The sequence below is a fragment of the Podarcis bocagei genome (genome assembly GCF_964188305.1).
Source record: "Podarcis bocagei genome assembly, chromosome: 4".
NCBI classification, from domain to species: domain Eukaryota; kingdom Metazoa; phylum Chordata; class Lepidosauria; order Squamata; family Lacertidae; genus Podarcis; species Podarcis bocagei.
In genome coordinates, this window is record NC_138128.1 from 95,362,715 (window position 1) to 95,382,200 (window position 19,486).

At 44.3% G+C, this 19,486-nt stretch overlaps 1 protein-coding gene across 2 annotated transcripts in view; it reads right to left on the bottom strand.

Moving 5' to 3' along the window:
* The window catches only part of CRACR2A (calcium release activated channel regulator 2A), a 46,722-nt gene that overhangs the window by 19,695 nt on the left and 7,541 nt on the right, over positions 1 to 19,486 (bottom strand). For both annotated transcript variants that reach the window (XM_081191660.1, XM_081191661.1), the window contains exons 2-8: positions 16,668 to 16,775; positions 9,752 to 10,003; positions 9,491 to 9,602; positions 7,277 to 7,442; positions 5,125 to 5,271; positions 2,991 to 3,081; positions 751 to 846 (exon numbers count right to left, since the gene is read on the bottom strand). In XM_081191660.1, coding sequence (XP_081047786.1) covers positions 751 to 846; positions 2,991 to 3,081; positions 5,125 to 5,271; positions 7,277 to 7,442; positions 9,491 to 9,602; positions 9,752 to 9,925 — 786 coding nt within the window. In that variant the 5' untranslated portion in view covers positions 9,926 to 10,003; positions 16,668 to 16,775. The remainder of the gene's footprint in view (positions 1 to 750; positions 847 to 2,990; positions 3,082 to 5,124; positions 5,272 to 7,276; positions 7,443 to 9,490; positions 9,603 to 9,751; positions 10,004 to 16,667; positions 16,776 to 19,486) is intronic.

A 19,486-nucleotide genomic window follows, 5' to 3' on the forward strand; every position in this document is an offset into this window, starting at 1 on the left:
ATCATGATCATACTTGACTTCATAAGAGGAAACTTTACGCAAATGAAGTGATTGGAAAAGAAAGGAACAGAAAAGCCAAGGGAGTCAAATCTCTCCAAAATGCTAGGGAGCTGTTTAAAAACACAGTATTAAAAGTTCAGCTGAAATGTATAATGTATGTCAAGAAAGCAACCCAGAGACAAAAAGATGCTAGTGTGCTTAACAACTAAAGTCAAAGAAGCTATTAGGCGCAAGGAAACTTCCTTTCGGAAATGGAAGTCTTGTTCATACGAGAACAAAAAGAAACAAAGTTTTATGTTAGATGGCAGCTGCTTTCATTCTGACTTGCCTTTGTCACAATCAGCGCTGTTTCTGTTCGACTGCAGTTCGGTTTCTGCTGAATACTAAGTTATTCATCTTGCTGCCAGCTATTTAACATAGGTTACGCAAGTTATGCTCCTTATTTACATAACTTAGGTAACTTATATTCATGTCAGGTTAAAGAAAAAATCAAAACATTGAAAAAAGAAACCATTGGATACGTATCAGGAACGCACTCTTTCAAAGATAGCTGCAAACAGATGAAGACAGAACAGAACAAAGCAGCCTCTTGGTGATTTAGGACGTGAGAGCTGCTTTACCAAGAAAGCAAAAAACAAAATGGTATCCTGCTGTAATAAACATAATTACAATTCTCCCACTCGCATGTCAAGTTTTGCCAAGCAAGCAAGCAAACAAACAAAACTTTCTCTGTATCTGCATCTCACTTACTCTTTTCTGTTTCTGAGCCAGTTGTTCCAGTTCTTGCTCTTTTGCTGTAAGCTTATGCTCCAGATCCTGACTTCGGGACTGAAACCTTTCTGTGTCCTGTAAAATTAGAAGAAATTACCGTAAGAGCATCAGGGTATTAATTAAGAAATCTAGGCATGTGATCATGTTCCCAGTATTCCATCTGTATATTATAACCACTTTTTGCCTGTTTAATAATGCATTCTTTGTTGAAATTGAAATGCAAGAAGAACACATTAAACGGTTATAAATTTTTGCAATAACATATCCGTCATCTATACACAGTTGGTTTCGAAATATCATTTTCTGTTCTATACCAAAGGTCTTTTTATCCAACTTAAATCTCTCTGTTAATTGTAAATGAGAAAAAACAATTGAAGGCCATAAACTGCTATTAACTGTTTCCTTGTTTTAATTTTACAGTCTCTTTGACTCCGCTCTAATAACTCTTGATAAGTTAACCATTTCTCTTTGCCTGTCTCCTCTTTTCTAGGAAACGGTTCTTGTGTTGAAATCCATAAGGGTATCTTTGCACATAACCTATATTTATTTCTAGTCCAAATTCTTAATATGGTGTTGGTGTTGTTGTTTAGTCGTTTAGTCGTGTCCGACTCTTCGTGACCCCATGGACCAGAGCATGCCAGGCACTCCTGTCTTCCACTGCCTCCCGCAGTTTGGTCAGACTCACTGTCCAACCATTTCGTCCTCTGTCGTCCCCTTCTCCTTGTGCCCTCCATCTTTCCCAACATCAGGGTCTTTTCCAGGGAGTCTTCTCTTCTCATGAGGTGGCCAAAGTATTGGAGCCTCAGCTTCACGATCTGTCGTTCCAGTGAGCACTCAGGGCTGATCTTCTTAAGAATGGATACGTTTGATCTTCTTGCAGTCCATGGGACTCTCAAGAGTCTCCTCCAGCACCATAATTCAAAAGCATCAATTCTTCAGCGACCAGCCTTCTTTATGGTCCAGCTCTCACTTCCATACATCACTACTGGGAAAGCCATGGCTTAATATGGTACATCTAACAAAATGATTTTTGAAGTCCACATTAACTTTGACTTTATCATATCACACGCATATTGTACAAGAATATGAGCAAGGTTTGTGTGCATTAAATATCAGCTTACTTCACTTTGAACGGGTTTTTTGTTGTCTGTTCCCCCTACTTGAGATAAATCATTTAAATCAGTGTCTCATATCTCTATGCTCTTTGGTTCAAATGAACTTGTGTCTTCACTCTTCTTATTTTTTTAAAACATATTTTTTATTAAAGATTTCTTGGTTTACAAAAGTATGTGCAATGTCTCTTTTTTCAAGTTACATTTTCTACAGATCAGTTTCATTTGCTGAGACATTAGTGTTACATTAGGAAGAAAAGGGGGAAAGGTGGAGGGGGCCGTGGTGAGTGGAGGTGCGGTGGCGATGTTTCTATTCTACTTAATGTATGTGTGGAGTTTTGTGTCAGCGTCGCTTGTGTGGGTTCTCTTTACTATTTGCTTGTGTTCCTTTGGTGGTGAGAGAGGTTGGGATTGGACTAGGGCGTGGTTGTTTGTTTGTGACTGGCTGTGGTGAACTTTGTTTGCATGTGTGAGTGGGGTGGGTGTTTTTGAGTCAGGTCAGCCATATTGATTTGTATACTGTTGGTGGATTCTTGCCGTTGTCTTGTTGGGCTGTGTATTTGATAAAGGGGAGCCATACCGGGGTGAAGGTGTCTTCTTCGATTTGTGCCAGTGTCAGTTTCAGTTTATTGGTTAATTTTTCTAGTAGGGCTGTTTCCCATACTATTTGGTACCATTGGTCCATGTTGACTCCTGACAGGTTTCTCCAGTGTCTGGCTATGATGTTTCTGGCTGCTGAGAGTAGGTGGGTTATGTGCTCTTTGTGATGTGAGTGGGCATTATAATCTTGGAAGATGTTTAGTAGGGCCAGTTCTGGGGTGACTTCTAATACTTGCTTAGTTATTTTACATATTTCTCGTATGGTTGTTGTCCAGAATAGTTGGATTTTGGGGGCACTCCCACCACATGTGGAGGTATGTGCCTGTGGAGGTGCACCCTCTCCATCATTTTGGTGAGGTTCCTGGGCATATTAGCGCTAGTTTCCTTGGTGTTAGGCACCACCTGTAAGTGAGTTTCAGAGTGAGTTCTTTCCTTTTCGTTGATTAATAGAACATTAGAGCAGCTGAGAAGAAATCCATGATAAAATGCTGCAAATAAGGAACTTGCCTTCAAAAGGAATTTTTCTTTCTCGTTTTTGATCTGCTGTTCCATTTCCTCATAGAGATGCTGAATTTCCTCATCATAGGCGGCAATCTTCCTAGACAGAAAGAGAAAAGTACATCAGGTGAAATTCTTGCTGTAGTAGTGGCTTTTGGATTCATATATAAGGAGCCAATCGCACATTTTTACTTCTGAGTACCTGTGTGTGTGCGTGTTTCAGTGGGAGGAGGAAGATTTCTCTGAATAAAAGTTGTGTTGTGCTAAATTCTGTCCCTCGTGCAATTATTTCTTCATTCCGTTTTTTATCTTTATTCAGCTCTTCAGCCAAAAAAGGCTTACAAATCATGAAAATAGGGTAGGTTACCCACCAGCCAGAGTTACCTTGTTTTTCAGAGCTGTGAGAACCTCATTTACTCCTCTCTTCCTTTTCATTTTATTGTACAACTATGTGCAAAGCCAAGAGTCAGAGCAGGCGTCACAAATGTGCTGCCTGTAAGACTTTGTTAAGAGTGCTGTAACTTTGGTACCCCATAAATTATTACAAGTTGTTGATCACCAATTACAATTGGTGGTCTGTGACAAAGAAAAAGAAAAACCTTTTAAGTGCACTTGTTAGTAATGCTCCCTCGACCCTTTCCTCCTAAAAGGTTTAAAGTTGTGAAAACCAAGTGCTTTGGGCTACCAGCACTCTGTTCTCCCAGAGCCAAAACAGAAGTCTGAGGACAGGAAGATACATGGATGAAGAAGCAAGGTGTTTTAGTAAATATTTCCCGACCAACTTTGACCTCTTAACTCAGACGGAGCAATTTTTGAGAACCATTTCAGTAATTGAGAGGGCGGGCAGGCAGGGAGAGATGGGTTATAGTGATTTCCAGCTGTGGATGGTTGCCAAGAAAATCACCAGCAGTAGCAGCTCTTCCTTCTTTCTCTGTTAAACTTAAGTTTTGCAGCGGGAACAGCCCAGGAGGTAAAGTTAAAGGTAAAGGACCCCTGGACGGTTAAGTCCAGTTAAAGGAGACTATGGGGTTGCGGCGCTCATCTTGGTTTCAGGCCGAGGGAGCCAGCGTTTGTCCACAGACAGCTTTCCAGGTCATGTGGCCAGCAGGACTAAACCATTTCTGGCGCAACGGAACATCATGATGGAAACCAGAGCACACAGAAATGCAGTTTATACCATCCCGCCGGAGAAGTACCTATTAATCTACTTGCACTTTTTGACGTGCTTTCGAACTACTAGGTTGGTAGGAGCTGGGACAGTGCAATGGGAGCTCACCCCATCGCGAGGATTCGAATCACAGACCTTCTGATTGGCAAACCCAAGAGGCTCAGTGGTTTAGACCACAGCGCCACCTGCACTGTTAAACTTAGTTTTGCAGTGGGAACAGCCCAGCATATTCAAGCGATGGATGGGAGCGAAGTAGCTGCCTCTTGTGGCAGCAACAAAACTGTTTAAGAAAGGCAACAGGAGGGGCAGGTGCTTTTGTCACTGTTTTTTCCAGGCAAAACACTGGAAACTGTTAGGATTTTCTCTCTCACACCCCCACACATACTTTGGTCCACCTCCATCCCCAAATCTGTGATGACAAAGTGCTACACAGAACCTTAGTGCTGCTGTTGTTGTTGTTTGGTCGCTTAGTCGTGTCTGACTCTTCGTGATCCCCTGGACCAGAGCACACCAGGCACTCCTGTCTTCCACTGCCTCCCGCAGTTTGGTCAAACTCATGCTGGTAGCTTCGAGAACACTGTCCCACCATCTCGTCCTCTGTCGTCCCCTTCTCCTTGTGCCCTCCATCTTTCCCAACATCAGGGTCTTTTCCAGGGAGTCTTCTCTTCTCATGAGGTAGCCAAAGTATTGGAGTCTCAGCTTCAGGATCTGTCCTTCCAGTGAGCACTCAGGGCTGATTTCCTTAAGAATGGATACGTTTGATCTTCTTGCAGTCCATGGGACTCTCAAGAGTCTCCTCCAGCACCATAGTGCTTACTTACCTTAAGTAAGTACTTACCTTAGTGCTACTCAAAGCAAACTGCTACCCTGAGCCCTGGCAAGACAAAACCTATGGGTGCTTTTGCACCAGCTATATACTTCCTATCTGCTCCGCCCCCCCCCCCAAGCTTTTAGGATATCATAAAAAGCACTAACCTATTCAGGACACGCTCCAATTCACTCTTTTCATTATCAGCTTCTTGAAGCTGAGAGAAAACCTTTGTCAGGAACTCTTCAAAACTAGACAGTAAATGTGGCTCATCTTTCCTCAGGTGAGACCATAGTTGCTTTATGTCACTCTCGCTGGAGAAAGAAAGAAAAAGGAATCTGTGTTACTTGCATGGTTCCTGTAGCAGCAAAAGTTTCAGCATTTGCGTATCGCAAAGCAAAAATCACAATCACTATTATAGTCATGAGGCCTATTATATGCTTACCGCCACGATGAAATTATAAAATCAGGACAATGTATCCTATCAATATGAAAGTTGGCAGGGATAATTGACCTTGTGAGAGGCATGATAGGATAAAATTATAAAAGAAAGAATGGTCAAGGAATAATAATAATAATAATAATAATTATACCCTGCCCATCTGGCTAGGTTCCCCACTCTGAGTGGCTCACAGCACATATCAGAACATACTAAAACACCAGACATTAAAAAACTTCCCGATGCTGGGCTGAGGTGAGTTTTTATGCTCATCCAAAACGTAACAGAAAAAGGAGAAATTGAAGGTAAGATTTTTGTCATATTTTAGCAGAGTCCTGTGGTGCCAACTGGTAGGTTTATCTGCTAGTCTCAGAATGACTAAGTGCAAAAATAGAAGATGGGAAAAGCTCATTTTCTCCTGCTCGGGATGGTAGGACCAAAACAAATAGCTTGAAATTATGACCTGCTTTAAAGCAAAGATTGGATGCTGTCCTGTGGAGCTTTCAGCAACCAAAGGAAGGGACTTAAGCTGACTGTCTTTGCTTTGCTCTGTTCTTTATTACTTCATCCTATTAATAAAACCTGTTTCTTAAACAACTGGCCTGGTGTGTTTTGGGTCCATATCTAAAAACAACCTCTGCCCCTTGGCTGAACAACGCCCCTGTAGCTTAAATTCATTAGCTGCAGTCCTGCCCTCTGGGGAGGCTGAAGACAATTCGTTGTACTCGTCTTTGTGACAATAATTCGGGTGTTTGAAAACTGCCTTCATGTCTCCCTCGCAGAGTTACCCACTCTATGCTAAACATACTGGTTCTTCATGGACCTTATTTTGCATGACTTGGCTGTCCTCCTCTGAATCTGTTCCCATTTGCCTGAGGAGTGGCACTACCCATGGCTTCACTGGGCCTTCCTGCGGCTGCTGTGAGCTGCGCCAGACCTCGCCAGGCCTCCCCGCAACTGCAGCGGGCCTCGTGGCCTCCTCCCGCTGTGTGACGTCACACATGCGCATCATATGCATGACATCACACACATGCGACAGCCCCCCAAAAGTTGGGCAGAACTTGGCACTTATGGTTCACTTCTCTGCGTCCAAGCAGTCCATGAAGCGGGGAGGCCAAAGTGGAATAGGAAGGCTCCAAAAAGACTGAACCTGTGAATTTAGCTCTGAATTAGCTGCTTAATGTACTGAAATGGAGAACTCTGTGAAACCTCAAGACAAAGCAACGTAGAGTTTAGGGCTGCAGGGCTGCACAGAAGGTAAGCAACAGGACTGAGAGGAACCACAGCTATCTTGTTTTCTGCTGCACTGAGAGATTTGGTGTCCAAATTGCCAAGTGGAAAACCTAAAGAATGTCGCTCTTTGAATCATAGAATCATAGAGTTGGAAGAGACCACAAGGGCCATCGAGTCCAACCCCCTGCCAAGCAGGAAACACCATCAGAGCACTCCTGACATATGGTTGTCAAGCCTCTGCTTAAAGACCTCCAAAGTAGGAGACTCCACCACACTCCTTGGCAACAAATTCCACTGTCAAACAGCTCTTACTGTCAGGAAGTTCTTCCTAATGTTTAGGTGGAATCTTCTTTCTTGTAGTTTGGCTCCATTGCTCCGTGTCCGCTTCTCTGGAGCAGCAGAAAACAACCTTTCTCCCTCCTCTATGTGACATCCTTTTATATATTTGAACATGGCTGTCATATCACCCCTTAACCTCCTCTTCTCCAGGCTAAACATGCCCAGCTCCCTTTGTGTTGTGTCTTTTTCACAGTTATCTTGCAGGTGCAGATAAGTGATACTGCACATACAACCTGAGATGGTACAGCCCCCAAAGTACAGCGCCGTGTGATTCTTGTGATTCTCGGTTGTTTTTTGAGAACACTTACTCTTCTAAGATATTGTTAGCGCCAAGCCTCTCCATAAGATTCGAGAACTGATATTCCTCTTCATTGCTTTCCATGCTGTTTTGCTTCCATTCAGACTGATACACATTTTCAGTTTCACATTCTTGTGTGTCGGAAACAGATGCCGTCCGACCCAACAAAAACTGACCTACAAATTAAAAAGAGTTCATTTTTAGAGGAGGTTTTTCCTCTGGTGGCAGGTGACAGAAACTACAACACCACGAGGCCGGTGTAAAACAAATCAAATAAAGGTTTTATTACAAAAACAACAAAGCTTGTGGGTGTTTTCTCTCTGCAGGCAAAATTGAAATTGCAACTTTTCCTCCTTTTGTAGTCATGACCAGCTGTACCTAATCTGCCCAGAGCTCACGCCCAGAACTCACATAAACAGCTCTTAAAGTTACAAACATCTTTACTGTTTCTTTGCAGAATGACTCCCAACATTCATCTGATAAAATGTTTGGCCCTCAGGATAATTCCAAGGAATTGAAAATATTGATTTACTACAGCCTGGAAAATGAACTACGCAACTCTCAAAACTAGGTTCTACAAGGGAACAGTAAAGGTAAATGTAAAGGATCCCTGGACGGTAAGTCCACTCAAAGGCGACTATGGGGCTGCGGCGCTCATCTCGCTTTCAGGTCGAGGGAGCCAGTGTTTGTCCACAGACAGCTTTCTGGGTCATGTGGCCAGCAGGACTAAGCCACTTCCGGCGCAACGGGACACCGTTACGGAAACCAGAACACACGGAAACGCCGTTTACATTCCTGCTGCAGTGGTACCTATTTATCTACTTGCACGGGTGTGCTTTTGAACTGCTAGGTTGGCAGGAGCTGGGACAGAGCAATGGGAGCTCACGCCATCGCAGAGATTCGAACCGCCAACCTACTTATCGGCAAGCCCAAGAGGCTCAGTGGTTTAGACCACAGCGCCAACTGTGTCCCAGATTCTACAAGAGGAATGTTGTTGGACTCCCATTGGTTCCTGGCAGTCTGGTGAAGGATGGATGATGATGGAAGTTGTACTTCAACAGCATCTGTAGGGCCAGATTTCCATTGGGTAAAATCGATAGGGTAACAATCAAATCAATTTCCATTGGGTAAAATCAATTGATGCTTTTGAATTCTGGTGCTGGAGGAGACTCTTGAGAATCCCATGGACTGCAAGAAGATCAAACCTCTCCATTCTGGAGGAAATCAGCCCTGAGTGCTCACTGGAAGGACAGATCCTGAAGCTGAGGCTCCAATACTTTGGCCACCTCATGAGAAGAGAAGATTTACTGGAAAAGACTCTGATGTTGGGAAAGATGGAGGGCACAAGGAGAAGGGGACGACAGAGGACAAGATGGTTGGATGGTGTTCTCGAAGCTACCAGCATGAGTTTGACTAAACTGCGGGAAGCAGTGGAAGACAGAAGTGCCTGGTGTGCTCTGGTCCAGGGGGTCACGAAGAGTCGGACACGACTAAACGACTAAACAACAACAAAATCAATAGCCGTTGGTGAGGATGGCAGAGCTGTAGAGCCACTCACCTGAAATCTGCATCACTGCAGCAGACTTAGATAGGGCAGGAGTGGAGCAGAGCAGCATTGAGGCCGAGGCTGAACTGGCCAAGTCAATCTGGAACTGGCAAGGGCACAGTCACAATATTGCAACTGCCCTGCCCCACCCTTGTCCTGTCCAAGTAAACTGCAGTGAGACAAGTGCCAGGGAGGAGAGCTTTTCCCTCCCCCCAACCACCCAGGCCACGATGGGATAATCTGAACGAATGAATGGGTGTGCTCCGCAAGGCCACCAAATTAGCTGAGTGTGGCTATTTAGATCAGTTAATAGGTCATTGGCCCTGTTATAGCTGAAAGAGCGTCTCCACCCCCATCATTCAGCCCGGACACTGAGAGCTAGCTCCAAGGGCCTTCCCTCACTGCAAGAAGCAAGGTTACTTAGTGGCGCCCGCCCTGTGGAACGCCCTCCCAGCAGATGTCAAGGAAATAAACAACCACCTGTCTTTTAGAAGACATCTGAAGGCAGCTCTGCTTAGGGAAGTTTTTAATGTTTGATGTTTTATTGTGTTTTTAATATTCTGCTGGGAGCTGCCCAGAGTAGCTGGAGAAACCCAGCCAGATGGGCTGGGTATAAATAATAAATCATCATCATCATCAGAAAGGTCTTTGAAGCACCATTTTCATTTTAGAACTTACTAAATCCTGTGGAAAATTCCTCTGGAGTAAGTGAACCATTGCCGTCTGCATCCAGAGTATCAAATACATTCTCCAGCTCTTCCAGACTAAGAGGTAACTCACCATGAAGCCTCTGAAATGACAAATTGTTCCTCGTATAAAAATGAATTTTAGTTAATGTAAATCTTAAAGTCAGACAACAACAAATAATTTAGATTTGGAGAAGATTGCCTGGTCAATTAAATGATGAAATGCAACACAAAGCCGCATTGTACACTTTACCTGCATGTCACAACGAGCAATGAATCCTTTGCCTTCCACATCACAGATCTGAAAGCACTCGTGTGCTTTTGCTAACATATCCAGTTGTGCTCCTGAATTTCCATCTGTTGATTTGCTACTTTCTGCATTTTCTTGTCGCTCACGAGGAGCATTGACTCTTTTCTTTCTTTCCATCTTCACCGCTTTGATTGCAGAAGCATTTCAGGAAGCAACCATATAGTTTGGTCTCCAATTTCGGCCCCGCACCTGAATCTGAAAGAAATAAAACATATCTCAACGATGCTCTCCTTCAACTTTTAGCAACCACCGCTCTTTAGGTAGCTGCTGAAGCACAGCAGAAGGAAGGGGTCTCTTTTATTGAACAAAATGGCCACCACGATCTCTTCCTTTCATAGAGTGAGCAACTCAAACTGCAAATAGGTCAATGAATGGAAAAGTGGGGCTGGGGAAGATGGAGCACATCTAGAAATTATATCAAAAATAAAGCCAGCCTGATCAAAAATGGTAAACACAGAATTTTTACCTTTAATACTGTTATGAATTTGTGGGTGCCAGACAGTTATAATCTCTGGATTCAGGAAGTGTTAACAGCTAATTAAGACGGGCTGCCTTCCTGTTTTGAGGTGATCGCCTGGGTGATGGGCCATTAAGGGAACAAGGGATCAAGGGGCTCAGTGTGAGACGTCTCCTCTCTAAACCAGAGTTTGGAGTAGAGAGATTAGTAAGATGTGATGTGAATTAGAAGGAAAGCAACAAGCTACAAAGCCAGATAGGCACAGAATGATATTTGATGTCTGTTTGAATGCAAGGCTGTAGCTATAGGAGAAGCACGACCCTTCAGAGGTGTTGATGCTGTGAGCTCCTCCACCGTAGGCTCGGGCTGTATATATGTGTAAATAAACCATATATCCTAAAGACACTGCAGTCTCCGCTGTGCCTCATTCCCAAAAGGAAACAGAGATGCTGGATAAGTGCCTGGAACCCCTGACATATTGCACAACTCAGAGTTTGGGGTTGCGTGCAACAAAACCTTCCCCTATTATAGGGTTGGGGAATCTGTGGCCTCCCAGATGTTACTGTACTCCCGTTTCCATCAGCATGGCCAATGGTCAGGGATGATGGGAAATGTAGTTAGAAGTCCTCCCTAATTCTAATTCCTTCGTTCTAATCTATGTCGTTGCAATATTGTCCTCTGAACTCAATGTATTTTCGTGTTTAAAGGTAAAGGACCTCTGACAGTTCAGTCCAGTCGCGGACGACTCTGGGGTTGTGGCGCTCATCTCGCTTTACTGGCTGATGGAGCCGGCGTTTGTCAGCAGACATTTTTCTGTGTCATGTGGCCAGCAGGACTGGCAAAACCAGAGCAGCGCACGGAAATGCCGTTTAGAATAGAATAGAATTTATTATTTATACCCGCCTATCCGGCTGGGTTTCCCCAGCCACTCTGGGCGGCTTCCAACAAAGTATTAAAATACAGTGGTCTAAAAATAAAATAAAATAAAAACACCGTGGTCTGTTAAACATTTAAAGCTTCCCTAAAGAGGGCTGCATTCAGATGTCTTCTAAAAGTCTGGTAGTTGTTTACCTTCCCGCCAGAGCAGTACCTATTTATCTACTTGCACTGTGTGCTTTCGAACTGCTAGGTTGGCAGGAGCTGGGACAGAGCAACGGGAGCTCACCCTATCATGGGGATTCAAACCACCAACCTTCCGATCAGCAAGCCCTAGGCTCAGTGGTTTAGACCACAGCTCCACCCGCCTCCCTTTTCTTCATGTATAGTTCACAGGAAGAGTAGGATGTGCAGGTGGGACCTCCAACGCATGGAGGGGAGAACATTAAATGTTCACTGACAATTTTCAGACCATTTCACCCAGAACGTAAAAATGCACTGAGCACAATTTTTCATCCATCACCTGGTAATATATCAGACTTAACTAAACAGAAGCTCCTCCCTTTATATTACCTTTGCTTTTCTCTGTCCCGTGTTAGATCCTGTTTGTATAAAAGTGTAAACACAGGTCACTTGAGTCACAGGACAAGAGAATAAACTCTTAAGAGCCTTATCTCCAAACACGCTGCAGCAGCAAATAATTACTTAGGGTGGTTTCCACTTCTATAAACTCACTAGTGTTTCTTTTATAGTTCCTAATAGTTAATATAGTATAATATTGTTATGAGTTGGGGCAGCTGTATGCCTGAGCCCGCTTCTGATTCCTGGATCCAGCACGGATTCAATTCCTGGTATAGAAAGACTTGTTTCCTGGTGAGGTAATGACCCTCTAAATATGGGCCATTAAGCTAACAAAGGAAGTGGCTGTGTGCCAGATATCAAATGGGTGGGCCTTCCTCAACTCACTGGTTGTTAGAACGAGAAAGGCTAGAGTTAAGAGTTGAACTTAATGAGCTAGAACCTGGAAACTGGAAGCTGACAAGGCTGCAGGCTGGGAGACAGAACCAGGCCTGGTTGCTGCTGGAATCCAAGGCTGTGGCTATTATTATTATTATTTATTAAATTTATATATACCCCCCCTAAACCCGGGGGTCTCAGGGCAGTTCACGGAATAAAATCAAGATGTAAAACCACAAAATACATAATAAAAATAAAAGCAACAACCCAATAGCCCCCCCAAAAAACCCCCACACATTTTAAAAGGGTATAGGATGTCGATCAGGTCAATCAAAGGCCTGGTTAAAAAGGAACGATTTTGCCTTGTGCCTAAAGGTATACAATGAAGGCACCAGGCGAACTTCCTTGGGGAGAGCAGTGCCATCAAGAAGGATGCCATGGGTATACCATATATCATAAAGACACTACTGTCTCCGCTATTCCTCATTCTAAAGGAAACCAAATCCTGGGTTAAGGCGCCTGGAATGGCTGGAATTTTGCACTGCTCAGAGACCGGGGTGGCAGGCAACATTATACAGCAGTACCTAAGGACATGAGCTTTGAGCTAGCATGCTCATGTGTGGGAAGTGGCTGTGGCTCGCAAGCATGCGCCCTTGCCGTTCAGAAACTCGCATGTGCCTGTAGCATGTCTAAGTTAGGTGGGGGTGGGTGGGTGAGGAAACTGGTGTGACCACAGGAAACATGACGGCCACTTCAAGTGTGAGTTCATTCTGAGCGTTTCCACCCACCCCCAAACTTTTTGTAACTAAAAGAAAGAAATATGGAAGATGGGAGAGAAAATAAGAATGAACAGAGAAAGACGAAGGAAGGAAGGAAGGAAGGAAGGAAGGAAGGAAGGAAGGAAGGAAGGAAAATAACACAGGAAGGAAGACAGGAAATTTAGGGAAATGAAAAATACAGCGAGTGAGCAAGAAAAATAGAAGTGCTTTGAAAAGAATGGGGGAGTAATGGGGTGTCTTCTGTTATCTGGGGTATTATTATCAACCTTCCTTGACCTATTAGTTGGGTACTGAGACTTCCCTTTCTCCACAAAGCATAACCACATACTCTTCAATGTTCCTCAGATGAAAATAGGGACATTTCTCACTCCCCCCTCCAGCTGACCCTCCTCAACACAGCAAATGAAGTGTTAGTTGAGAGAGATATTTCTACACACATATTTGATTTTTTTTTGTTTGTTTTTTTGTCTCAAGCTGGTGAGAGGATGCCATAACACTAGAATTCATGGACATCTAATTGAGCCGAATGTTGGAAGATTCGGGAAAATCCTGAAAAGAAAATTCTTCTTCACCCAGAAGATGGTCAAACTATGGCACTCGATCCCACCAATGCCTAGGACTTGCCAATCAGAAGGTTGGCGGTTCGAATCCCCGCGACGGGGTGAGCTCCCGTTGCTCGGTCCCTGCTCCTGCCCACCTAGCAGTTCAAAAGCACGTTAAAGTGCAAGTAGATAAATAGGTACTGCTCCAGCGGGAAGGTAGATGGCATTTCCATGCGCTGCTCTGGTTCGCCAGAAGCGGCTTAGTCATGCTGGCCACATGACCCGGAAGCTGTACGCCCGCTCCCTTGGCCAATAAAGCGAGATGAGCGCTGCAACCCCAGAGTCGGTCACGACTGGACCTAATGGTCAGGGGTCCCTTTACCTTTCAAAACGTTTAGACGAATTCATGGAGGTGGAAAGGGCTCTTGATGGCTACTAGCCATGAGAGCTATGCTTTGCCTTCACAGCAACACTTCTAAATACCAGCAGCTGGAAAACTAAGGAGGGGAGGGATGTTCTTGGGTTCAAATCCTGTTTACATGCTTCCCACAGAAATCTGGTTGGACACTGTGGGAACAGGATGCTGGATCAAATGGGCCATTGGCTTTTCACAGAACCATAGAATTGTAGAGCTGGAAGGGACCCCAAGGATCATCTAGTCCAACCCCTGCAAAGTGGGAATCTCAAAAAACACCCATGGCAGATGGCCATCCAATCTCTGCTTAAAAACCTCCAAGGGATGAGAGTCCACAACCTTCCATGGGAATCTGTTCCACTGTCCTTATGTCCTAATAATCTCAGGTTGCTGAGCTATGTTTGAACCTATATCTATCTATTGATTCATTGTCAAACTTTTTATTCCACAGACATTAATGCACAGGGGATTTTGAGAAGGCAGGGGTTCACGTAGAATCATTCCTGCAACTGGAAACTTTTTATATAAAATAGCTTTGATGTTTTTGCACTCAAGCAGTGTATAAGTTGTATGAAATAAAATAAATAAAATCAACTCTCAACAAACAAACAAACAAATGATAATAAAATAATAATAATAATTACAGTGGGGTCCCAAGCAAAGGGAAGATTCTACGTGCATTTACCTAAGCCCACTTAAATACACCCTGCTAAATATGGGAATGTTTGATATCAATCTAGCACATGGCAGCCCTGTTTAGGGAAGTTTTCAATGATTAATGTTTTACAGTGGTACCTCAGGTTAAGAACTTAATTCGTTCCGGAGGTCTGTTCTTAACCTGAAACTGTTCTTAACCTGAAGACCACTTTAGCTAATGGGGCCTCTGTGCTGCCGCTGCACGATTTCTGTTCTCATCCTAAAGCAAAGTTCTTAACCCGAGGTAGTACTTCTGTGTTTGCGGAGTCTGTAACCTGAAGCATATTTAGCCTGAAGCGTATGTAACCCGAGATACCACTGTATTGTGCTTTTCATTCTGTTGGGAGCCACCCAGAGTGGCTGGGGAAACCCAGTCAGATGGGTAGGATATAAATAATAAAATTATTATTATTAAGTATTATTATTATTAGGAAACCACTGCCTTAAAATTTTTATGCTGTCTAGTTGAACTAGTACTGGCAATTTTCAGGGATGAGTTGGAGGTTTGCCCCAGAAATGGATTTTTTATGTATTGGTTTTAACAACTACATACAGTGGTACCTCGCAAGACGAATGCCTCGCAAGACAAAAAACTCGCTAGACGAAAGGGTTTTTGTTTTTTGAGCTGCTTCGCAAGACGATTTTCCCTATGGGCTTGCTTCGCAAGATGGAAACGTCTTGCAAGTTTGTTTCCTTTTTCTTAACACCGTTAATACAGTTGCGACTTGACTTCGAGGAGCAACTAATAGCACGCGGTGTGGTAGCCTTTTTTGAGGTTTTTAAAGACTTTGGTGATTTTTGAAGCTTTTCCAAAACTTTCCCGACACCGTGCTTCGCAAGACGAAAAAAATCGCAAGACGACAAAACTCGCGGAACGAATTAATTTCGTCTTGCGAGGCACCACTGTATACTACATGAGAATAATTATATACCCCCCTTTCTTCTGTTATGGAACCCAAGAAGCTTACATGTAATTCCCAGATAGTCAGCCATCCAGGCACTGACCGGACCCAGACCTGTTTAGCCATAGCAAGTTGATGGTCTCATGCACCTTCACACCATAGCCTGGAATAGCATCCTTTTTAAGATGCTTCAACAACTTGGTTGATCTTACACATGCTTAGCTGTAAACAAGTCCCACTAAATGAGATTCCCGAGCACTGCGCCACAAATTCCTGTAGTTCCAAACAATTCAGAGTGCAATCACATACTCACTTACCTGGGAGTAAGATCCATTGAGTTTTGAATTCAGTGGAACTTACTTTGGAGTAGACCCATTTAAAATGGTGGTGCAAATGGGCCTACATGCTAGCTGCCCACATCAAAGAGAACAAAAAACCCTTTGCTTAAAGAAAGGGTGCCTATTTGGTCAGGTTTAGAATATTCACCATATTTTTCGCTCTATAAGACGCACCAGACCACAAGATGCACCTAGTTTTTGGAGGAGGAAAACAAGAAAAAAAATATTCTGAATCTCAGAAGCCAGAACAGCAAGAGGGATCGCTGGGCAGTGAAAGCAGCAATCCCTCTTGCTGTTCTGGCTTCTGGGATAGCTGCGCAGCCTGCATTCGCTCCATAAGATGCACACACATTTCCCCTTACTTTTTAGGAGGGAAAAGGTGAGTTTTATAGAGCAAAAAATAAGGTATATTGTTATAATGAGAAAAGGAAGAGAAACAAACCCACCGATTCTATTAAAACAGGTTGAGATTGCAACTAAATCTACATAACTTTTAGATTGTCCTGAATATCTGTCCTCCTCCCCTGACAACCCACCAAATAAAACTACTCTCCTTTTCTTAACAGCACCCAGGAGGAAGTGCCATATTACTTGTCTTGTCATCTTCAGTGAGTTACGCTTACATCCTTTGAATTTACTCTAAGCCAGGGGGGCCCCCGCACTGGATCTTCGACACAGGAAAGAGATTATGGCTTTGCCACATTTCAACACATAAAAGACAGAGGAAGTGGAAACCAATGCTCTTCAGCTTCAGTGACAGACATGTTCCAGTCGTTCCTGGCAGGCTTATTCCTTCAGCTAGCTTTGGCTTCAGCATATGTGTCATTAAACATTACCCTGCTTGCTTTCTGGCCAGTTATTTGTAGTTTATTTTTTAAAAGCCCCCCGACAACTTACCTCTGCTCACTTCCCTGGAAGAACAAAATACATATCCGCAGATGGCTCTCGTGCAGAGGAACACGCTCAGCCGCGTCCGGCTGCAAGTCCTAAGCTTGTTTTCTGAGGCTAGTTGTGTGCACATAGAGGAAGAAGGAAGAGCGAATCAGAGGGGGCAAAGCACTTCCAAAACATTGCTGAGTCAACATGAATTTTATACAAGAAGCTGTGGGCGGGACAGAGCGAGTCTAACCTGTTCTGCCTCTTCTTTTTCCTCCCATCTTGTCAAACCCACATATACATGCAGTTTTGCCACAAGAGTATTTTCATTTTATATGCGGTTGCTGCTTTGATCCTCGAGTAACAGTAGTTAGGTCATGATAGCTGGTATTGGAATGCACAATTTTAAAGACACTTAACTCATGTTTTAAGGTCTTCTTCTTCTTCGTTAAAGGTAAAGGGACCCCTGACCATTAGGTCCAGTCGTGACCGACTCTGGGGTTGCAGCGCTCATCTCGCTTTATTGGCTGAGGGAGCCGGCGTACAGCTTCTGGGTCATGTGGCCAGCATGACTAAGCCGCTTCTGGCGAACCAGAGCAGCTTACGGAAACGCCGTTTACCTTCCCGCCGGAGCGGTACCTATTTATCTACTTGCACTTTGACGTGCTTTCGAACTGCTAGGTTGGCAGGAGCTGGGACTGAGCAATAGGAGCTCACCCCATTGCGGGGATTCGAACCGCCAACCTTCTGATCAGCAAGTCCTAGGCTCTGTGGTTTAGTTGACTCCTAAAAAATGTGGGAATTACACAAACACATATTTGGAAACACGTGGATCATATAGCTATACTCATCAGAGTTCCAGGGCATCTTTTGGACAAACTGTATGTTTCAAGGTAGCTGTCCCTATAGAAATTTACTGTAAGAAGGGGAGAGGTGTTCTACGCATTACATGAAAACAGAAAATTGCCTTACACTGAATCAGACCATTGGTCCATTTGGCTCAGTACAGAATCAGACCATTGGTCCATTTGACTACAGTCTGCAAGTTTTCACAAAGAAATCTTTAAAACCCTACCTGGAGGCACCAAGGAAAGATGGAACCTTAGATCTGCATTGCAAAGCGGGTTCTACCACTAAACTGAGGCCTCCAAGGAGAGTTAAATCTCCTTCTCTCCCATCTTGCCACAAACAGTACAGATCCGGCTAGGTGGGTGGAGCTGTGAGGGCGCAATGAGATAGCGGAGTCTAGAGGACTTTGATCATTGCACATGGTGACAGCAGTCACGAAATTAAAAGATGCCTGCTTCTTGGGAGAAAAGCAATGATAAACCTAGACAGCATCTTAAAAAGCAGAGACATCACCTTGCCAACAAAGGTCCGTATAGCTAAAGCCATGGTTTCCCCAGTAGTGAGTGATGTATGGAAGTGAAAGCTGGACCATAAAGAAGGCTGATCACCGAAGAATTGATGCTTTTGAATTATGGTGCTGGAGGAGACTCTTGAGAGTCCCATGGGCTGCAAGAAGATCAAACCTATCCATTCTGAAGGAAATCAGCCCTGAGCGCTCACTGGAAGGACAGATCGTGAAGCTGAGGCTCCAATACTTTGGCCACCTCATGAGAAGAGAAGACTCCCTGGAAAAGACCCTGATGTTGGGGAAAATGGAGGGCACAAGGAGAAGGGGACGACAGAGAACGAGATGGTTGGACAGTGTTCTCGAAGCTACCAGCATGAGTTTGACCAAACTGCAGGAGGCAACGGAAGACAGAAGTGCCTGGCATGCTCTGGTCCATGGGGTCACGAAGAGTGTATAGCTCTGGACGTGTATAGCATTAACTCTGGGGATGCGGGTGGCGCTGTGGGTTAAACCACAGAGCCTAGGACTTGCCGATCAGAAGGTCAGCAGTTCGAATCCCCACGACGGGGTGAGCTCCCGTTGCTCCGTCCCAGCTCCAGCCCACCTAGCAGTTTGAAAGCATGTCAAAGTGCAAGTAGATAAATAGGTACCGCTCTGGCGGGAAGGAAAACAGCGTTTCCGTGCACTGCTCTGGTTCGCCAGAAGCGGCTTAGTCATGCTGGCCACATGACCTGGAAAAACTGTCTGTGGACGAACGCCGGCTCCCTCGGCTTATAGAGCGAGATGAGCGCGTAACCCCAGAGTCGTCCACAACTGGACCTAATGGTCAGGGGTACCTTTACCTTTACATATTCAGGACCGTGTCCAGTATTGGCAACACACTGCTACCTGGGTTGTATAAGGATTAGGCCACTGGGTTGCACTCCCTTTTTCTGACATGTGAGCAGCAATTTGGATTGCACTGAAATATGCAGATCTCCAGCCTTTTAGAGAAGACCAGCTACATGAGCAGTGCTGGCAGGTTTCAGTGACAGTGCAATTTTGTTGTGCTGAGGTCTAGTCGTCGTCCATTTTTGCAGGTACTGTGGTACCTCAGGTTAAGTACTTAATTCGTTCCGGAGGTCTGTTCTTAACCTGAAACTGTTCTTAACCTGAAGCACCACTTTAGCTAACGGGGCCTTTTGCTGCTGCTGCGCAACCGCCGTGCAATTTCTGTTTTCATCCTGAAGCAAAGTTCTTAACCTGAGGTAAAATTTCTGGGTTAGCGGAGTCTGTAACCTGAAGCGTATGTAACCTGAAGCGTATGTAACCTGAAGTGTAGGTAACCCGAGGTACCACTGTACTGCATGTTCTAGTATTTTCTTCTTTGAGCTGGCTACCTTTCGCTGCTTGGCTTATCTGCTAGATCCCTTTCCAGGAAAGGCTTATGTGTTTGGCACACAGACAATTGGCAAATAGCACCCCAGGAAATGACATTGTTGTG